The 21128-nt window shown below is 44.6% G+C and overlaps 1 protein-coding gene across 2 annotated transcripts in view; it reads right to left on the bottom strand.

Annotated features, from left to right (window-relative positions):
* Positions 1-21128, bottom strand: part of POU6F2 (POU class 6 homeobox 2) — a 758703-nt gene that overhangs the window by 104982 nt on the left and 632593 nt on the right. For both annotated transcript variants that reach the window (XM_073678261.1, XM_073678262.1), the window contains exon 6: positions 18621-18770. In XM_073678261.1, coding sequence (XP_073534362.1) covers positions 18621-18770 — 150 coding nt within the window. The remainder of the gene's footprint in view (positions 1-18620; positions 18771-21128) is intronic.

The following is a 21128-nucleotide window of genomic DNA, read 5'->3' as shown; positions in this document are numbered from 1 at the left end:
GAAATACAGTTAGGTCCATATATATTTGGACAGAGACAATATTTTTCTAATTTTGGTTTAGACATTACCACAATGAATTTTAAACAAAACGATTCAGATGCAGTTGAAGTTCAGACTTTCAGCTTTCATTTAAGGGTATCCACATTAAAATTGGATGAAGGGTTTAGGAGTTTCAGCTCCTTAACATGTGCCATCCTGTTTTTAAAGGGACCAAAAGTAATTGAACAGATTAAATAATTGTAAATAAAATGTTCATTTCTAGTACTTGGTTGAAAACCCTTTGTTGGCAATGACTGCCTAAAGTCTTGAACTCATGGACATCACCAGACGCTGTGTTTTCTCCTTTTTTGATGCTCTGCCAGGCCTTCACTGCGGTAGTTTTCAGTTGCTGTTTGTTTGTGGGCCTTTCTGTCTGAAGTTTAGTCTTTAACAAGTGAAATGCATGCCCAATTGGGTTGAGATCAGGTGACTGACTTGGCCATTCAAGAATATTCCACTTCTTTGCTTTAATAAACTCCTGGGTTGCTTTGGCTTTATGTTTTGGGTCATTGTCCATCTGTAGTATGAAACGACTACCAATCAGTTTGGCTGCATTTGGCTGGATCTGAGCAGACAGTATCGCTCTGAATACATCAGAATTCATTCGGCTGCTTCTGTCCTGTGTCACATCATCAATAAACACTAGTGACCCAGTGCCACTGGCAGCCATGCATGCCCAAGCCATCACACTGCCTCCGCCGTGTTTTACAGATGATGTGGTATGCTTTGGATCATGAGCTGTACCACGCCTTCGCCATACTTTTCTCTTTCCATCATTCTGGTAGAGTTTGATCTTGGTTTCATCTGTCCAAAGAATGTTCTTCCAGAACTGTGCTGGCTTTTTTAGATGTTTTTTAGCAAAGTCCAGTCTAGCCTTTTTATTCTTGATGCTTATGAGTGGCTTGCACCGTGCAGTGAACCCTCTGTATTTACTTTCGTGCAGTCTTCTCTTTATGGTAGATTTGGATATTGATACGCCTACCTCCTGGAGAGTGTTGTTCACTTGGTTGGCTGTTGTGAAGGGGTTTCTCTTCACCATGGAGATTATGCTGCGATCATCCACCACTGTTGTCTTCCGTGGGCGCCCAGGTCTTTTTGCTTGATGAGTTCACCAGTGCTTTCTTTCTTTCTCAGGATGTACCAAACTGTAGATTTTGCCACTCCTAATATTGTAGCAATTTCTTGGATGGGTTTTTTCTGTTTTTGCAGCTTAAGGATGGCTTGTTTCACCTGCATGGAGAGCTCTTTTGACCGCATGTTTACTTCACAGCAAAACCTTCCAAATGCAAGCACCACACCTCAAATCAACTCCAGGCCTTTTATTTGCTTAATTGAGAATGACATAACAAAGGGATTGCCCACACCTGTCCATGAAATAGCCTTGGAGTCAATTGTCCAATTACTTTTGGTCCCTTTAAAAACAGGGTGGCACATGTTAAGGAGCTGAAACTCCTAAACCCTTCATCCAGTTTTAATGTGGATACCCTCAAATGAAAGCTGAAAGTCTGAACTTCAACTGCATCTGAATTGTTTTGTTTAAAATTCATTGTGGTAATGTCTAGAACCAAAATTAGAAAAATGTTGTCTCTGTCCAAATATATATGGACCTAACTGTACGTGATTCAAACGGAATGGACGTCGTCTGACCTATGATCCCACGGTGTCAGTTTTTTAAGGCGTGCATAGAAGTGCGGTTGGCCACAGTTTTGTGCACTTCTGAAATAAAGGACACTGCTAATCAGAGGCCAGACTGAGTCCAGAGTAACTCTGCTGCCTCATTATTAGAGATGAGCGTTGTTCTACTCGAACTGTTCGCCAATCTCAAATTCGAGCTGTTTTGGGCGGTGTTCGAGCCGTTCGGCGAACACGAACAATTTGAGAAAAATTCGGCTGTTCGAGGTTATGTTCGATAACTGTTCGTGCACCAAAATCATAACTGGATTTTTTCTAAGTAATGATGAAAATTAATGTTAATACGCAGTTTGAGTGTACAGCGGGGTGGGGGGAGGGGCAGGGGATGGATCTCTGCAGGAACAATGAAGATCTCCATTTTTTTTTCTCTTTCCCGCATTTGCAGTGGGGAGGTGCAATCTGTCAGCCTATCAGCAGCGCACACACGGAGCGAAGTGCTTTTTTTCACACAAGCAAGGGCATGTGTCATTGGCAGTGTATGTCACATGTCCTTGCCCTATAAGACCAAGCCATTTTCCCCGTCGCCACCATTTTCTCACTGCTGCAGCTGCGTGTTAGACGGCACCGCTGTTGCTGTGTGCGCTATACCTTGTTAATTTCAAGCCAATTTTCGCACAAATCTACAGATAGCTTGGGAGTAGGAAATAGTTGTGATTGCAGTCCTTTTAAGGACTAGGTTACAGCATTTCCTACGACTTTTATCAGGCAGGTCTGTGCTCTTAAATAGATAGATTGTGGGAGTAAAGACTAATTGTAATTGGAGTCCTTTTCAGGACTAGGTTACATCAGTTCCTATCAGTTTTTGCCAGGCAGGTCTGTGCCAGTGCTGTGCAAGTTTTTTTCACAGCATTTGGCTGAATCTAGCAAAGCTAATCCTTTTTGGCCTATTGCAGAGTGTGTTAGTCAGTGGAGTAGCCTATCTGTGTTGCAAGATATACCACCTGTGTATAGAATACCAATTTTTTTACTGCACTTAGTGAAGTAAAATCTTTTGGGCATACTATCATTCTATTAGTCCATCTATACTGACCTCCATCAGGTTGCAAATTGAATATAATTTTTTTCTGCATCTAGCTCTGAAAAAATATTGGGCTTCTAGCTATGTGTGGGACTTGTTCTATTAATCCATCTATACAGACCTCCATCAGGTTGCAAACTGAATATATTTTTTTCTGCATCTACCTCTGAAAAAATATTGGGCTTCTAGCTGTGTGTGGGACTTGTTCTATTAATCCATCTATACAGACCTCCATCAGGTTGCAAACTGAATATATTTTTTTCTGCATCTACCTCTGAAAAAATATTGGGCTTCTAGCTGTGTGTGGGACTTGTTCTATTAATCCATCTATACAGACCTCCATCAGGTTGCAAACTGAATATATTTTTTTCTGCATCTACCTCTGAAAAAATATTGGGCTTCTAGCTGTGTGTGGGACTTGTTCTATTAATCCATCTATACAGACCTCCATCAGGTTGCAAACTGAATATATTTTTTTCTGCATCTACCTCTGAAAAAATATTGGGCTTCTAGCTGTGTGTGGGACTTGTTCTATTAATCCATCTATACAGACCTCCATCAGGTTGCAAACTGAATATATTTTTTTCTGCATCTACCTCTGAAAAAAAATTGGGCTTCTAGCTGTGTGTGGGACTTGTTGTATTAGTCCATCTATGCTGACCTCCATCAGGTTGCAAACTGAATATATTTTTTTCTGCATCTACCTCTGAAAAAATATTGGGCTTCTAGCTTTGTGTGGGACTTGTTGTATTAGTCCTTCTATACTGACCTCCATCAGGTTGCAAACTGAATATATTTTTTTCTGCATCTACCTCTGAAAAAAAATTGGGCTTCTAGCTGTGTGTGGGACTTGTTCTATTAATCCATCTATACAGACCTCCATCAGGTTGCAAACTGAATATATTTTTTTCTGCATCTACCTCTGAAAAAATATTGGGCTTCTAGCTGTGTATGGGACTTGTTCTATTAATCCATCTATACAGACCTCCATCAGGTTGCAAACTGAATATATTTTTTTCTGCATCTACCTCTGAAAAAATATTGGGCTTCTAGCTGTGTGTGGGACTTGTTCTATTAATCCATCTATACAGACCTCCATCAGGTTGCAAACTGAATATATTTTTTTCTGCATCTACCTCTGAAAAAATATTGGGCTTCTAGCTGTGTGTGGGACTTGTTCTATTAATCCATCTATACAGACCTCCATCAGGTTGCAAACTGAATATATTTTTTTCTGCATCTACCTCTGAAAAAATATTGGGCTTCTAGCTGTGTGTGGGACTTGTTCTATTAATCCATCTATACAGACCTCCATCAGGTTGCAAACTGAATATATTTTTTTCTGCATCTACCTCTGAAAAAATATTGGGCTTCTAGCTGTGTGTGGGACTTGTTCTATTAATCCATCTATACAGACCTCCATCAGGTTGCAAACTGAATATATTTTTTTCTGCATCTACCTCTGAAAAAATATTGGGCTTCTAGCTGTGTGTGGGACTTGTTCTATTAATCCATCTATACAGACCTCCATCAGGTTGCAAACTGAATATATTTTTTTCTGCATCTACCTCTGAAAAAATATTGGGCTTCTAGCTGTGTGTGGGACTTGTTCTATTAATCCATCTATACAGACCTCCATCAGGTTGCAAACTGAATATATTTTTTTCTGCATCTACCTCTGAAAAAATATTGGGCTTCTAGCTGTGTGTGGGACTTGTTCTATTAATTCATCTATACAGACCTCCATCAGGTTGCAAACTGAATATATTTTTTTCTGCATCTACCTCTGAAAAAATATTGGGCTTCTAGCTGTGTGTGGGACTTGTTCTATTAATCCATCTATACAGACCTCCATCAGGTTGCAAACTGAATATATTTTTTTCTGCATCTACCTCTGAAAAAATATTGGGCTTCTAGCTGTGTGTGGGACTTGTTCTATTAATCCATCTATACAGACCTCCATCAGGTTGCAAACTGAATATATTTTTTTCTGCATCTACCTCTGAAAAAATATTGGGCTTCTAGCTGTGTGTGGGACTTGTTGTATTAGTCCATCTATACTGGCCTCCATCAGGTTGCAAACTGAATATATTTTTTTCTGCATCTACCTCTGAAAAAATATTGGGCTTCTAGCTGTGTGTGGGACTTGTTCTATTAATCCATCTATACAGACCTGCATCAGGCTGCAAATTGAATATAATTTTTTTCTGCATCTAACCCAGCCAATAGTTTAGGCCTAATACCACAGTTTGGCCACTCAGCTCTGCTCGGTTCCCATCCATTGTTTTTTTGTGCAAACAACTCCAGAGTTGTGAATTAGTTAACCACCAAAATGAGTGGAAAAAGGCCTGCTGCTGGTGGAAAGGGGAATAGGCGTGTTGGGAAGGAGAAAAAAGGTTGTGTCCGTGGGGTAGGTGTTAAAGCAACAGTAACATCTGCAGAAGAAAGACCATCTTCCAGCCAAACTAAAATGTCTACTTCTTTTAGCGGACAATGTGATAAGATCCCTTTCTTACGGCCACGCCAATCGCTACAAATTCCAGATGAGGCACAAAAACAGCAGGTGCTTCAACGGATATCAAGTGCTCCTTTAAGTGGGCTCTCCTCCACATCAACTTCAACATCACAAATACTCCAGTCCTCAAAGGTGTCACCCAAATCGCACTTGCTTCCTTACAGCTCCCAAATCTCCAGCTGCCCGTCTGAGTATGAGGTAGAACAGATGGTTGAGTCTGCAGAGCTGTTTACTCATACTATAGCCTGGGAATCAGAGGTCGACTCCAGCGCTTCTGTGAATCCAGACGAGGAAATGATCTGCACTGATGCCCAGAATCTTTATGAGTCGGATCCAGGACCAGACGCAGAAGGTTCTGACCATAATGTAGACCCTCATTCCCAAACTGTAACTCCTGTTGGTGGAGACAATGAGGAAGACGATGATAAGACTCAAATACCTGATTGGAGCGACAACTTTAGTTTTTTGTCAGGGCAGGAACAGGTTGGCTCTGAGGACGACGGGTGTGATAACGCACAGGGTGATGATGATGAGGTCGGAGATCCCACTTACTGTCAACCCACAGTCAGCCAAGAGATGAGGTCAGCAGAGGAGGTGGAGGAAGATGCTAGTGACGACGAGGTCAGGTTGCACCTTCCTGGACAGAGACGTAGTACTGGAAGCACGTCAACAACTGCATCCTCAAACACAACTCTGCCTCTCACCACAAGTCGTGGTGGCTCTTCAGGTCGCATGGGTGCTAAGCCTTGCATAGCCTGGGCATTTTTTCAGATCGATAAAGATGACCCAACTCGTGTTATCTGTAACATTTGTCAGCAAAAGCTAAGTAGAGGCCAAAAAATACATAGTTTGAGTACTTCATGCATGAACCGGCACATGGACATGAAGCATAAGTTGCAGTGGGAAGCTCAGTGTGCTACAATGCGGTCTAGCCGGCCGGGCCAACCACCGTCTGCCATATCTTGTGCATCCGCGGCCTCTTCATCCTCTGTGACTGGGGGGACAGCAGTCACACCTGTTTTGGGGCGCAGACCTGCCACCTCTTTACCCGCAACAGCCAGCGTGATTGGCAGGTCATCATTTTCTTTGGAGGTGGTAACACCAGCTGGTCTTGAGCGCTGTCCGACATCGATAGCACCACCTTTGGATCAAGGCAACCTAACATGTCCGCCTGCATCTTCCTCACAGACCGGCAGTTTGCCGGGGACACCCTTATCAACCCCGTCTAAGCACAATAGCCAGCCCTCGGTCCCTCAGATGTGGACAAGTAAAAGACCATTTCCTCCTAGCCATGAGAAAGCTAAGAGGTTGAATTTCACCATCTGCAAGCTCTTGGCTACAGAAATGCTGCCTTTCCGCCTGGTGGACACAGAGGATTTTCGAGACCTTATGTCCGTCGCAGTGCCCCAGTACCAGATGCCCAGTCGGCACTACTTCTCAAAGAAAGGTGTGCCTGCGCTCCACCAGCATGTCGCACACAACATCACCGCTTCTTTGAGAAACTCTGTGTGTGACAGGGTGCATTTCACCACAGACACTTGGACGAGTAGGCATGGACAGGGGCGTTACATGTCGCTGACTGGGCACTGGGTAACTATGGTGACAGCAGGACAAGGGGCTGCTGTCCAAGTCTTGCCGTCCCCACGAGTTGTGCGTCAATCCTCTTTATGTCATTTTTCCTCCACTGCTTCTGCCTCCTCAACCTCCTCTCGGTCTTCCACCTGCACCCAAAGCCTGTCTGGTCATGCCACAAGCTTTCTAACTGCGCAGAAGGGATCCTGCACACCTCCTTACTATGCTGGCAGTAGGGCTCAACGTCATCAGGCGGTTTTTACATTGAAATGTCTGGGAAATGTGAGTCACACAGCTGAGGAGTTGTGGTCAGCTCTGGAGAACCAATTTCATGAATGGTTGTCTCCACTGGACCTGAAACCAGGGAAGTCCGTGTGCGACAATGCTGCAAACCTGGGTGCGGCCCTTCGCCGGGGCAATGTCACACACGTGCCTTGTATGGCTCACGTGTTGAACCTGGTTGTCCAGCAATTTTTAGCCCACTATCCCAGACTAGATGGCCTTCTGCAGAGGGCACGGTCGCTGTGTGCTCACTTCCGCCGTTCGCATCCCGCAGCTCAGCGACTTACATCTCTACAGAAGTCGTTGGGCCTGCCACTTCACCGGCTAAAATGCGATGTGCCTACCCGGTGGAATTCAACTCTGCACATGTTGCAGCGACTGTGGCAGCACCGACAAGCCCTGGTGCAATACGTTCTGACGTATAGCCTGGGCCAACGAGATTCAGAGGTGGGGCAAATCACGCTGGAGGAGTGGTCTCAGATCAGGGACCTATGCACCCTTCTGCACAGTTTTGAAATGGCGACGAAGATGTTTAGTGCTGACGATGCCATTATCAGCATGACTATTCCGGTGATTTACATGCTGGAGCACATGTTAAACAGAATTCGGAGTCAGGTGGTGGCACAAGAGGAGGTGGAGGAAGTAGAGGAGGAGGAGTTGTATGCGGAAGGGCTAACATCTGCAAGGTCCAGACGGTCGGCAGCACCAGGGCGGCAGGCATGTGAGGGTGGGGGAGATGATTTTACCAGGGCGCATGGTAGCAGCCAAACTAGTGAGGAAGGTGCAGGAGCCCAGGAAGAAGTGGAGGACGAACTGATGGAAGACTCATCAGATGAGGGAGACCTTGATCACATTTCTGTTGTGCGAGGTTGGGGGGAGAGGACAGAGGAAGGAAGCATGATTGTTACCTCGCCACCAACACAACAGGGACTTGGTGCTCCTGGATGCGCAACACACATGAGTGCCTTCTTGCTGCACTACCTGCAACATGACCCTCGAATTGTGAGAATTAGAAATAATCCTGACTACTGGGTTGCCACACTGTTAGATCCCCGGTACAAAAGTAAATTTGCAGAAATTATTCCTGCCATAGAAAGGGATGCACGCATGCAGGAGTATCAGCAGAGACTGTTGCAGAATCTTACATGTGCTTTTCCACAAAATACCAGTGGTGCACGTAGTGAATCTCACAGTTCCAACTTGCCAACCGTGGGACCGTCAAGTGTTCAGCACTCAAACCGTAACAGAACCACAGTATCTGCTGGTAACATCAATTTTGCGGAATCATTTCACCACTTTTTTAGCCCATCCTTTGCAAGGCCACAGGAGACAAGAAGTCTGACACATAGTCAACGCCTAGAGACGATGGTACAGGAGTATCTCCAAGTAAACATTGAAGCCACGACTGTGTCACTGGACCCTTGCTCTTTTTGGGCTTCCAATCTGGATAAATGGCCGGAGCTAGCCACTTACGCCTTGGAGATCTTGTCATGCCCCGCAGCCAGCGTTCTGTCTGAACGTGTGTTCAGCGCTGCTGGTGGTGTGCTGACAGATAAGCGCACGCGGCTCTCCACTGATAATGTAGACAGACTCACGTTCATAAAGATGAACAAATCATGGATCCGAAACGACTTTTCTACCCCTGTGTCATCCTGGGGAGAGTAAAAGCTTGATGATTGGTTAAAATCACCCTACCAACCATTTTAAGCTTTCAAATTACTAATCATGTTTATCTGTATCTTGACTGGAAAATAATTTGGGCTTTGTAGCAGTGTGCAGCACTGATCCTATTAGGCCATCTATAATAAGCTTCACCAGATTTAAAATTAAAAATAATTTTTAGCTGCATCTAGCCCGGAAAATAATTTTGGGGCTCCGAGATGCGCAAGACACATAAGTGCCTTCTTGCTGCACTACCTGCAGCATGACCCTCATATTGTCAGAATTCGAAGTAATCATGACTACTGGGTTGCCACACTCTTAGATCCCCCAAACTTTTCGATCAACCTTTTCATTTTAATAAAGACCAAAAAAATGGTCATTTTTGAAATTATAAGCATTAGAGGTTGTTAGAAACTGAAATCAAACAGTTTTCAACTCAAAACTTTATTCTAGGTGATGTTACATTTTCACATAGGACCCCTTGTTCGAAAGGAGCTTCTGAACTCTCTCGTCCATTGAATTTGTCAGGTTTTGGATGGTTTCTGCTTCAATTGTTTTGCATGAGGACAGAATACCCTCCCAGAGCTGTTGCTTAGATGTGAACTGCCTCCCGCCATCATAGACACTCCTTTTAATGATGCTCCAAAGGTTCTGAATGGGGTAGAGGTCAGGGGAGCATGGGGGTAACACCATAAGTTTGTCCCCTTTTATGCCCATATCAGCCAGAGATGCAGATGTTTTATGCGCAGCATGAGATGGTGCATTATCATGCAGAAAAATGATCTTGCTGTGAAATACACGGTTCTTCTTCTTGAACCATGGCAGGAAGTGCTGTTTGAGAAAATCCACATACATTATGGAGTTCATCTTTAGCGCCTTCAGGGATCCTAAAGGGGCCGACAATCTCTCTCCCCATGATTCCAGCCCAAAACATTACTCCACCTCCTCCTTGTTGGCGCTGTAGCCGTGTTTGCGTGGGGTGTCCATCAACCAGCCATCCTCCACTCCATTCATCTGGACCATCGAGCGCTGCACGGCACTCATCCGTGAACAAAACAGTTTTGAAATCAGTCTTCATGTAATGTTTGGCCCACTGGAGCCGTTTCTGCTTGTGTGAAGTGGATAGAGGAGGTCGACAGGATGGCGTATGCACAGCTGCAAACCTCTGAAGGACCCTGCATCTTGTTGTTCGGGGGACGTTGGAGGCACAAGCAGCTTCAAAAACTTGTCTGCTGCTATGACAAGGCTTTTTTGCCGCTGCTCTTTCAACCTGACGTAATTGCCTGTAGGAAAGAGTCCTCAATTTGCCCTTATCAGCACGCACACGTGTGTACTGTGAATCAGCTACATACTTCTTGATTGCCAAGACACTTCATCCTGATCATCGCACAATGTTGATTGTAGTCATGCCTTGACCTAAACACTCCACAATTTGTTGCTTCTCAGCAGCCGACACATCCTTTTTCTTTCCCATTTTGGCAGAAAATGTAGGCTGCTTAATAATGTGAGAGAGCCTTCTTAAGTAGTCTTGCCTTTCATTGGACACACCTGCCAAACTAATTAGCACAGGTGTCTGCAATTGCTTACAGTGATATAAAGAGCCCTGACACACATCACCATCAATGAGTTTAACTGACAAACAAACAAATTCTTCCCTTATCACTCCTAAACACTTTTTGCATAATAATTTGGAACGCGGTGTACATGTGCTTTTCCACAAAACACCAGTGGTTCACGTAGTGAATCTTACAGTTCTAACTTGCCAACCGTGGTCTGTATGGAATTGTTCAATAAAGGGCCCACAATTAAGATAACATAGATGGGAGAGGTCTCTATGAATAGGAATTCCTAAGTATTTGATACCCTGTGAGGGCCAGGCAAAGGGAAAGTTGGACTGGATGGAATCCTATATGGATTTAGGGAGGGAGACATCGAGGGCCTCAGACTTCGCTGCATTGATTTTAAAATTTTACCATGTAACAAAGTGATCTATTTCAGCCATAACAGCAGGGATGGATATATGTGATTGAGTGATATATACTAGGACATCATCAGCAAATAGAGAGCACTGGTACTCGGTGCCTCCCACCTCAATCCACCTAATATTGGGGTTATGGCGAATTGATGAGAGCAGGTGCTCCGTCACTAGGATGTATAAGAGAGGGGACAGAGGACATCCCTGCCTTGTCCCATTGGTGATTGTGAAAGGTGATGAAAATGTTCTGACGCACCCCCTGGGCCGGACCCTTTTTGGTGGATGCTGGTGGTTGTAGTCTTCGTGGCGGCGATCCGGTTCAATGGCTCAGGGCGGTCAAACCAGTGGCGGAACTATTTATGTGGTTTTGATGTTTAAATGTCCGACTACGCCACCCGTGGATTGCGGTCAGAGTGAACCGCCGCTACAGGGCAGACCGCTAAGGCTGGTGTTGTGGGTGCAGCAGAGCGTAGCATAACTCCCCACGGGAGGAGTATAGCCTCAGGGCAGTGTATGCGGAGGATGGGGGTGATGGTGCAGGGCAGCAGCAGTAACGACACGGAGTCAGTGATGCAGTTCAGGGCCTTTACTCACAGTTCTTATTATCCAGACCACGTCTGCAGGTAACGGCTGCCCACGTCGTACTGTGCTCACCAGGTGAGGGGCTCAGACAACTCCCAGATAACTTTGGAGCGCTTCACAGGACCCCCTTTGTGTGTTCTTTGTCTGGCCTTTCTTACCAACACTTCTGTCCGGCTGCCTCGGGCCTCCTCTTGGTTATCTTGGCGCCAGTTTCCCTGACCCTATGTGGTGCCTTCCTAGCGGGTGGAGCAAGGGGCTGCGCCACATAAAATGTCAGAGCCTCCGGTTTCTAGCTGAGGGTCATTTCCTGCCTCCACTAGTTCGGGGACCGGTCTCCCCCTTTGGCCTGACCCCTCCACGCAGGTGGATTCGGGCGTGCGGTGGCGACTCGCCCGTCCGCACCCCTGGGATCCCTTCATTCCTCATTCCTGGAGCCTTCTCCGCTCCTCTTCCTTCCTTCTCCCTCTTGCAGGCCTGGGCCTCTGTTACTAGGCCCGCCTCCGGAGCAGAGCTCATGCAGAGCCCCTGCTCCCTGCCACTTCTGCTCAGACTTCTCTGCACTGAACTAAGATGGTGCCCACCTTTTATACTCCCTTCTCAATGCACCCAGGAACTGCTTCCTCCCTGCTCCTGCACTGCAGGGTTCCCCTTCCTCAGTGTTCCCTCCCCCCACTCCAGCCAGGGACAGGGACTGTCGTGCCCATCTCAGGGGCATATTGGTCGCCCTGCCCCACGGCAGTGTGGTGTAATGCATGCAGGTGTCGGGTCCTGATCCACACTCCATCCTTATCTGAGAGTGAGATATCACACCTCTGGGTGAGGTGCAATACGTCTGTAGCAACCGAGCCCTCGGTGCTACAGTTCCATTTATCTTCAGCCTAGGTGACGTATTGTGATACAGGGCCGTGATTTTGTCTATAAAAGGGTCCCCTAGACCCCTACCCCAAGCTTTTTAAGAGAATCATATATGGCGTGCCAGGAGACTCTATGGAATGCTTTCTCAGCATCCAACGAGAGTATCTACTTACAAATTTTTAACTGCATCTAGCCCAGGAAATACTTTGTGCCTAGTAGCAGTGTCTGCTAGTCAGCGGATTATCCCGGCTGTTAAGCAAGCTACACCACCTGTAGTTTGGACACTTAATTTTTTCAAAGGAAATGCTTCGGGACCACGGGATACTTAGTGAAGAGCATCAGGAGGCACCCCAAGGCATAGGGGCTGGGACTGGCACTAGGATGCCTTGCGGTGGACAGCCGAGCTCGATCCTTATAAAAGCTTTTTAACTGCAGCAGCTTTAGTGGACGCTACTGGAGCTGGAATTACGCGGCTGCTGGCATGAGACTTGCCCTCCAATAGATCCTTGTAAATGGATTTAAAGTGTATTCATTCAAATTAGAGGGACAATTTAAATTAAAAAGCTTAGAGCTGCCTCCACCACAGGGGGGCTCTCTCGACCCACCAGCGGACAGGCACCAGTATTGGGAGAGGGGGGCTGGCCGTCAGGGTTCACCGCGGCTCTGGCACAAACCCGGCGACACGGAGGTGGCACGGGCAGGAGCGGACTGGCCGTCTCGGCTTCTCACTTTTTGGATTTTAGAAGGGCATGACATGCCTATATCTGTGTCTCCCCCTCATTTTACTCCTCCACCTCTTTTCTTTTCGCATGACTATATGTACTTGTCACTTTTCCATGTGTTAGTTGTGTCTTCTGAGCAGTTTGTCAGCTTTTGGACACCTTTGAAGGTGTTTTCTATGTGTTTCTATGTGTTTTTGTTTGCCTGCCATTGGTTTTAACGGTGTTCGAAGGTGTTCGACGAACAGTTCGACGAACAGTTCGGCGAACACACGGGTGTTCGACGAACCGAACCGAACTCGAACACTACGGGGGTGGCTCAACACTACTAATTAGCACAGGTGTCTGCAATTGCTTACAGTGATATAAAGAGCCCTGACACACATCACCATCAATGAGTTTAACTGACAAACAAACAAATTCTTCCCTTATCACTCCTAAACACTTTTTGCATAATAATTTGGAACGCAGTGTACATGTGCTTTTCCACAAAACACCAGTGGTTCACGTAGTGAATCTTATAGTTCTAATTTGCCAACCGTGGTCTGTATGGAGTTGTTCAATAAAGGGCCCAAAATTAAGATAACATATATGGGAGAGGTCTCTATGAATAGGAATTCCTAAGTATTTGATACCCTGTGAGGGCCAGGCAAAGGGAAAGTTGGACTGGATGGAATCCTATATGGATTTGGGGAGGGAGACATCGAGGGCCTCAGACTTCGCTGCATTGATTTTAAAATTTGACCATGTAACAAAGTGATCTATTTCAGCCATAACAGCATGGATGGATATATGTGATTGAGTGATATATACTAGGACATCATCAGCAAATAGAGAGCACTTGTACTCGGTGCCTCCCACCTCAATCCACCTAATATTGGGGTTATGGCGAATTGATGAGAGCAGGTGCTCCGTCACTAGGATGTATAAGAGAGGGGACAGAGGACATCCCTGCCTTGTCCCATTGGTGATTGTGAAAGGTGATGAAAATGTTCTGATGCACCCCCTGGGCCTTGGGACACCCGGAGCCGGACCCTTTTTGGTGGATGCTGGTGGTTGTAGTCTTCGTGGCGGCGACCCGGTTCCGTGGCTCAGGGTGGTCAAACCAGTGGCGGAACTATTTATGTGGTTTTGATGTTTAAATGTCCGACTACGCCACCCGTGGATTGCGGTCAGAGTGAACCGCCGCTGCAGGGCAGACCGCTGAGGCTCATGCAGAGCCCCTGCTCCCTGCCACTTCTGCTCAGACTTCTCTGCACTGAACTAAGATGGTGCCCACCTTTTATACTCCCTTCTCAATGCACCCAGGAACTGCTTCCTCCCTGCTCCTGCACTACACGGTTCCCCTTCCTCAGTGTTCCCTCCCCCCACTCCAGCCAGGGACAGGGACTGTCGTGCGCATCTCAGAGGCATATTGGTCGCCCTGCCCCACGGCAATGTGGTGTAATGCATGCAGGTGTCGGGTACTGATCCACACTCCATCCTTACCTGAGAGTGAGATATCACACCTCTGGGTGAGGTGCAATACCTCTGTAGCAACCGAGCCCTCAGGGTGCTACAGTTCCATTTATCTTCAGCCTAGGTGACGTATTGTGATACAGGGCCGTGATTTTGGCTATAAAAGGGTCCCCTAGACCCCTACCCCAAGCTTTTTAAGAGAATCATATATGGCGTGCCAGGAGACTCTATGGAATGCTTTCTCAGCATCCAACGAGAGTATCTAATTACAAATTTTTAACTGCATCTAGCCCAGGAAATACTTTGTGCCTAGTAGCAGTGTCTGCTAGTCAGCGGATTATCCCGGCTGTTAAGCAAGCTACACCACCTGTAGTTTAGACACTTAATTTTTTCAAAGGAAATGCTTCGGGACCATGGGATACTCAGTGAAGAGCATCAGGAGGCACCCCAAGGCATAGGGGCTGGGACTGGCAGTAGGATGCCTTGCGGTGGACAGCCGAGCTCGATCCTTATAAAAGCTTTTTAACTTCAGCAGCTTTAGTGGACGCTACTGGAGCTGGAATTACGCGGCTGCTGGCATGAGACTTGCCCTCCAATAGATCCTTGTAAATGGATTTAAAGTGTATTCATTCAAATTAGAGAGACAATTTAAATTAAAAAGCTTAGAGCTGCCTCCACCACAGGGGGGCTCGCTCGACCCACCAGCGGACAGGCACCAGTATTGGGAGAGGGGGGCTGGCCATCAGGGTTCACCGCGGCTCTGGCACAAACCCGGCGACACGGAGGTGGCACGGGCAGGAGCGGACTGGCCGTGTCGGCTTCTCACTTTTTGGATTTTAGAAGGGCATGACATGCCTATATCTGTGTCTCCCCCTCCTTTTACTCCTCCACCTCTTTTATTTTCGCATGACTATATGTACTTGTCACTTTTCCATGTGTTAGTTATGTCTTCTGAGCAGTTTGTCAGCTTTTGGACACCTTTGAAGGTGTTTTCTATGTGTTTCTATGTGTTTTTGTTTGCCTGCCATTGGTTTTAACGGTGTTCGACGAACAGTTCGGCGAACACACGGGTGTTCGACGAACCGAACCGAACTCGAACACTACGGGGGTGGCTCAACACTACTCATTATAGTGAATCCAGAAAGAAAGAATTGTGCGGTGTTAGGGAAGCGCTAGAACAACTAGACAGGGAGGGGATTAAGGTTATAACACACAAACCTTTTATTGTTTAATACGCTCTCTAACGCCACGACGCGCTTCGATAGCAGAAGCTATCTTCCTCAAGTGTATTCATTCATTATAGTGAAGGGATCCCTCGGAGGTTTCATCTGAATTACATCACTTGGAGATTTAGATGGAAACCCCGATGTAAGTGCTCAGTCTAGAGCGCCAGATAAACGTTATGTAAAATGTTCCCAATAAAAGCTTCAACTCAATCCTCAAAAAAGCAAGTCCACACTCAGTTCCATCATCTGTTAACGAAAATATAAGGGGCTTTCACGTTACTGGTAGCACAAAGGCTCTGGAAAAGCAAAATGGCCCTTGCCCCCCAAAAGAAATTCAGAAAATTCTGTGCTCCCAATTCCAAATGCCCGCCTCCCTTTTGAGCCCCACAATGTGCCTAAACTACATTTAGGGTCCACATGTTTGCCATTCCTGTAGCGATGAAAGCCTGCCTAATTTACAGGTGCATGTCTTCAGAAGCATGAGCTGGGCACAACGTACTGGTTACTACAGTGTACTCGTAACTACAATGGCAGTTCGAAATTTTCACTCAGCAACATCCATTGCTGCTTGTTTCTGGAAAACACCCATGAAGTCAAAATTGTCCCTACACTTGTAGGTAAATTCCCAAAGGGGTATAATTTCCAAAATGCGGTCACTTGAGGGGGGATTCTGCTCTTCTAGCACTTAGGGGCTCTGTATATGGAGTCTGCAAACTATTCTACAATAATTTGTTCTCCAAGAGTCAAATAGCACTCCGCCCCTCCCGGGTCTCGCCGTATGGCTAAACGGGACTGTACAGCCACATATGGGGTATTGCCACATTTAGAAGAAATTGTGTGACACATCTCAGCACCATTTTTACCCATTGCCCTGTGTGAAAATGTAAAATCTGAGGCTAAAACAATTTTTTTGTGATAAAAATATATTTTTTTTTTCTTCACTGCCCAATGGTATAAATTTCTATGAGTTACATGTAGTGTCAATATGATCACTGCACCCCAAGATGAATTCATTGAGAAGTGTAGTTTGTAAAATGGGGTCACTTATGGAGGGGTTTCTGCTGTTCCGGGTCCGCAGGGGCTCGGCCAGTGAGTCATGTCTCCTGCAAACCACAACAGTAAAATCTTCACTGCAATATGGCGCTCCTTCCCTTATGAGCTTTGCATTGTGCCTGAAAAGTAGTTGTCCACCACATATGGGGTTTCGGTGTACTCAGGAGAAACTGCACAACAGTTTTTGGGGTCCATTTTCTCCTCTTACCCTTGTGAAAATAAAAAAATTGGGGCTAAAAGATCATTTTTGTGGAAAAAGTTTGATTTTATTATTTTCACGGCTCTACGTTATAAACTTCTGTGAAGCACCTGGGTGTTCAAGGTGCTCACCACACATCTAGATAAGTTCCTTGAGGGGTCTAGTTTCCAAAATGGGGTCACTTTGGGGGTTTCCACTGTTTAAGCACATCAGGGGCTCCCCAAACGTGACATGGCGTCAACTAATTATTCAAGCAAATTTTACATTCAAAAAGTCAAATGGCGCTCCTTCCCTTCTGAACCCTGCCGTGTGCCCAAACAGTGGTTTTCCCCTACATATGGGGTATCGGCGTACTCAGGAGAAATTGTACAACAAATTTCATGGTGCAATTTCTCCTGTTACCCTTATGATAATGCAAAATTGGGGGCTGAAAAACATTTTTGTGGGAAAAATGGGAAAATTTTATTTTTACGACTTAATATTATAAACTTCTGTGAAGCACCTGGGGGTTCAAGGTGCTCACCACACATCTAGATAAGTTCGACATGGCGTTCGCTAATTATTCATGCAAATTTCACATTAAAAAGTCAAATGGCGCTCCTTCCCTTCCGAGCCCTGCCGTGCGCCCCAACATTGGTTTTCTCCCACATATGGGGTATTGGTGTGCTCAGGAGAAATTGCACAACAAATTTTGTAGTCCATTTTTCCCTGTTACCTTTGCAAAAAATAAAAAAATTTGGGTCTAAAGTAACATTTTTGTGAAAAAAAGTTAAATGTTCATTGTTTTCTTCCACATTCCAAAAATTTCTGTGAAGCACCTAAAGGGTTAAAAAAACTTCTTGAATATGGTTTTGAGCACCTTGAGGGGTGCAGTTTTTAGAATGGTGTCACTTTGGGGTATTTTCTGTCATAAAGGCCCCTCAAATTCACTTCAAATATGATGTGGTCCCTAAAAAAATGGTTTTGTAAATTTTGTTGGAAAAATGAGAAATCGCTGGTCAACTTTTAACCCCTATAACTTCTTAACAAAAAAAAAACTTTGGTTACAAAATTGTGCTGATGTAAAGTAGACATGTGGGAAATGTTATTTATTAACTATTTTGTGTGACATATCGCTCTGATTTAAGGGCACGAAAATTCAAAGTTTGAAAATTGCAAAATTTTCACAATTTTCTCCAAATTTCCAATTTTTTTCACAAAGTACCGCAAGTCATATCAACGAAATTTTGCCACTACCATTAAGTACAAGATGTCACGAAAAAACTATCTCAGAATCACTGTGATCCATTGAAGTGTTCCAGAGTTATTACCTCATAAAGTGACAGTGGTCAGAATTGAAAAAATTGGCCTCGTCACGAAGGCAAAAAAAGGGTCTGGCGCGAAAGGGTGAAAAACATGCTACCAGTATATTATTCATTGATCATAAATGAAGTTAAAAAAGCATCCAGGAAATGGCAATAAAAAAATGTGCAAAAAGTGCACTGGTGTGCAAAACGTAAACAAATAACTCAATAATCCAACAAAAAAAATTGTAAAAAAAAGATGCCTCGGGAAAAAAAATGCTGACATATTGAAAAACTTGTCAACCATGACTGAACCACTGAACAGTGAGAACGGCAACAATGGATTGTGCACCTATAACTCCTCTCCTGCATAATTTATTTGAGAATTATCATGTGCTTCATATTTGTTTTTAGTTTTTTTATTAATGTAATTCCTTATGTATAACAATTGAATTATTGAAAAAATATTGACTTAAAAACACATACATACCTGTCCTTGTGCATTTGTGACTAGCTGACCACTAACCCCTTGCAGACTGGAGAGTGCATTCCCAAAGGCTTGTGAACTTGCTATGGAGCCCATGGCGGCCGCTGCGGCTGCTGCGGCTGCTGCCTGGTTTGCTAAGGGATTATTCACCATCTAAACAAATAAAAAGGGAAAACATAACTAAATGTAATTCACACGTAAATGTCTCTTATTTTTATTTATTATGCATGGCTTATATAGCACCATCATATTGCGTAGCAGCTTGCAGACATTAACATCGCTGTCCCCATTGGGGCTTAACTATCTAGATCACCTAACACTATGTCTTTGGAGTGTGGGAGGAAACCGGAGACCCCGGAGGAAACCCACACAAACACGTGGAGAACATACAAACTCCTTGCAGATATTGTCCACTGAGCCACCATGCTTAATCATATTACATAACAATATGTAATATACTGTATACTGATATATTCACAAAATGGGCCCATTTATCAATAGTTAGGCACTTCAAGCACATTCTTCTGGCAAAGATCTTATTAGGAGCCCACAGCACAGTATTGCAGACATTTTGTCCCATACAAGCAGTGATTAGCAAGACATTTTTCTTCATTAGTTTGGAAAACAGCGCAATGCATGCCTCTAAAATAAGAGACAGACACAGGTATGTTATAGATTCGTAGACCCTGGCATGGTCATATAGTCACGTGCTAAAGGTCTAAAGCTCCACATTAGCAGCCATGCCAAGTGCCATCTTAGGCGATCATTATTATGTTTTGCATAAAAATACATTTAGGTAGAAAATTGGTACAAAAGTGAAGACAAATGTTTCCATGTGGCTGGACACATGATGACAGGTCATTTCCTGACTTGAGGCTATTTAAGAACTGAAGTTGAGAATAAGTACTGCATACACCATGTAATAATCTAGCAGCAGTCTATATTCTGCATACAGACAGATGGTACAGTATATACATCTAATATAGCATATTCAATCAGTCCAGCATTGTCTTGACGCCTTGTCTTGAGCATTTTGATTTCACTTGAGCTTGCTTGTGATCATCATCTTGACAGATTAGCAGAGGCTAATTCATTATAGTCAATTTGCCAACATTCATACTGTCTTCATTTACTAACTTCCAATGCTGTTCTTAAATCCCAAACATTGATTTCCTACCATAAACCCACTTCCACATATCAGAGATCCAGTCTGTTCCAGTGTAAATAGTCTTCTTTTTGGCCTATTATCTTTTCTTAGTATTGGCTACTTAAAAAGTCACTGAACCTTTATTTCTTAATAATTTTGATCACCTTGGAAATTTATGAAACTTTGTAAATTACTTTATTAGGGCACTTGTCTTCATTCCTGTAGACAAGAATTGCATGTAGTTGGCTTCCAAACCCCAGCTTTTCCCATGTCTATTTTCCTGCCTTTAGCTACAATGATATTAGAACTCATTTGGAGTACTGATGATGGCAGTCAAGGGCCAGATAAGTCCCCGTGTCTCACAACTTCTGGTGATAAACTGCTGCAGGTGATTGTTCTGATAAGGTGCTAACTAGGGTTGAGCGAGTATGTTCTGTCCGAGTACGCTCGGGCCGAGCTTCGAGTATTTACAGCTGCTCGGTGATAAGGTTAAATCGCTCCCGTGTGCATGATTTGCAACTGTTTGACAGCTTTATTACATGTGAGGAATGTGTAAGAAATAGACATTCCTCACATGTATTAAAACTGTCAAACAGTCGCAAATCATGCGCACGAGAGCGATTCAAACATATCACCGAGCAGCTATAAATACTCGGAGCACGGCCCGAGCATACTCGGCGAAAGGGTTAATAGAACACACTCGCTCAACACTAGTGCTGACCCTTCACTGCCATCATCTGTACTCCTAATGAGATATCAATCCAGCTGAAGGCAGGCAATTAGACTGGGTAAAAGCATGGGTTTTGAAGCCACTTACAAAATATTATTTTATAGGAATAAAGATTTAGGGCCTTCTTCATCAAAGCTTTTACGCCACTATTCTAGTGTAAAAAGCTTTTAAAAGTCACAGAATATTGACACAAATGGCGGCTGCACTAAAATTATGTGGCTTTTGGAGTTTTCATGTCATTTTCACCCAGCTACAACAAGGTGGGAAAAGCTGAGGTGGGTCAGGGACGTGGCAATTGCTGTTCATCAAATTCATAACGGGCGGTGGCATTTGCTACTCCACAAATCTTACTCCAGCAGGGACTGGAGTAGTATTTGTGGTGGGAAGCACACAGAGTTGCATGCCACTTGTGCAGCACTCCTGATTCATGAAGAGACATATGCTTCTTCATGAATCAGGAGCGTCTGATTCCAGCCCATCTCCTCATCATGACTGGTGTGAACAACACTGATCTTGATGTATCCCCTAATAATGGGATTTGAAAAGTTTTACAACTTTCCATGTTGGATAAAATTATTAAAGAAAAAAATGAAAGTTTAGCTATTCATCAACAGCCACACATCCGTCTCTAAGA

The sequence above is a fragment of the Phyllobates terribilis genome, unplaced genomic scaffold (genome assembly GCF_046119375.1).
Source record: "Phyllobates terribilis strain yellow unplaced genomic scaffold, ASM4611937v1 Scaffold_4__5_contigs__length_816908805, whole genome shotgun sequence".
Lineage (NCBI taxonomy): Eukaryota > Metazoa > Chordata > Amphibia > Anura > Dendrobatidae > Phyllobates > Phyllobates terribilis.
The sequence above is the reverse complement of the archived record's forward strand: the minus strand, read 5'-3'. Positions and strand labels throughout refer to the sequence as shown.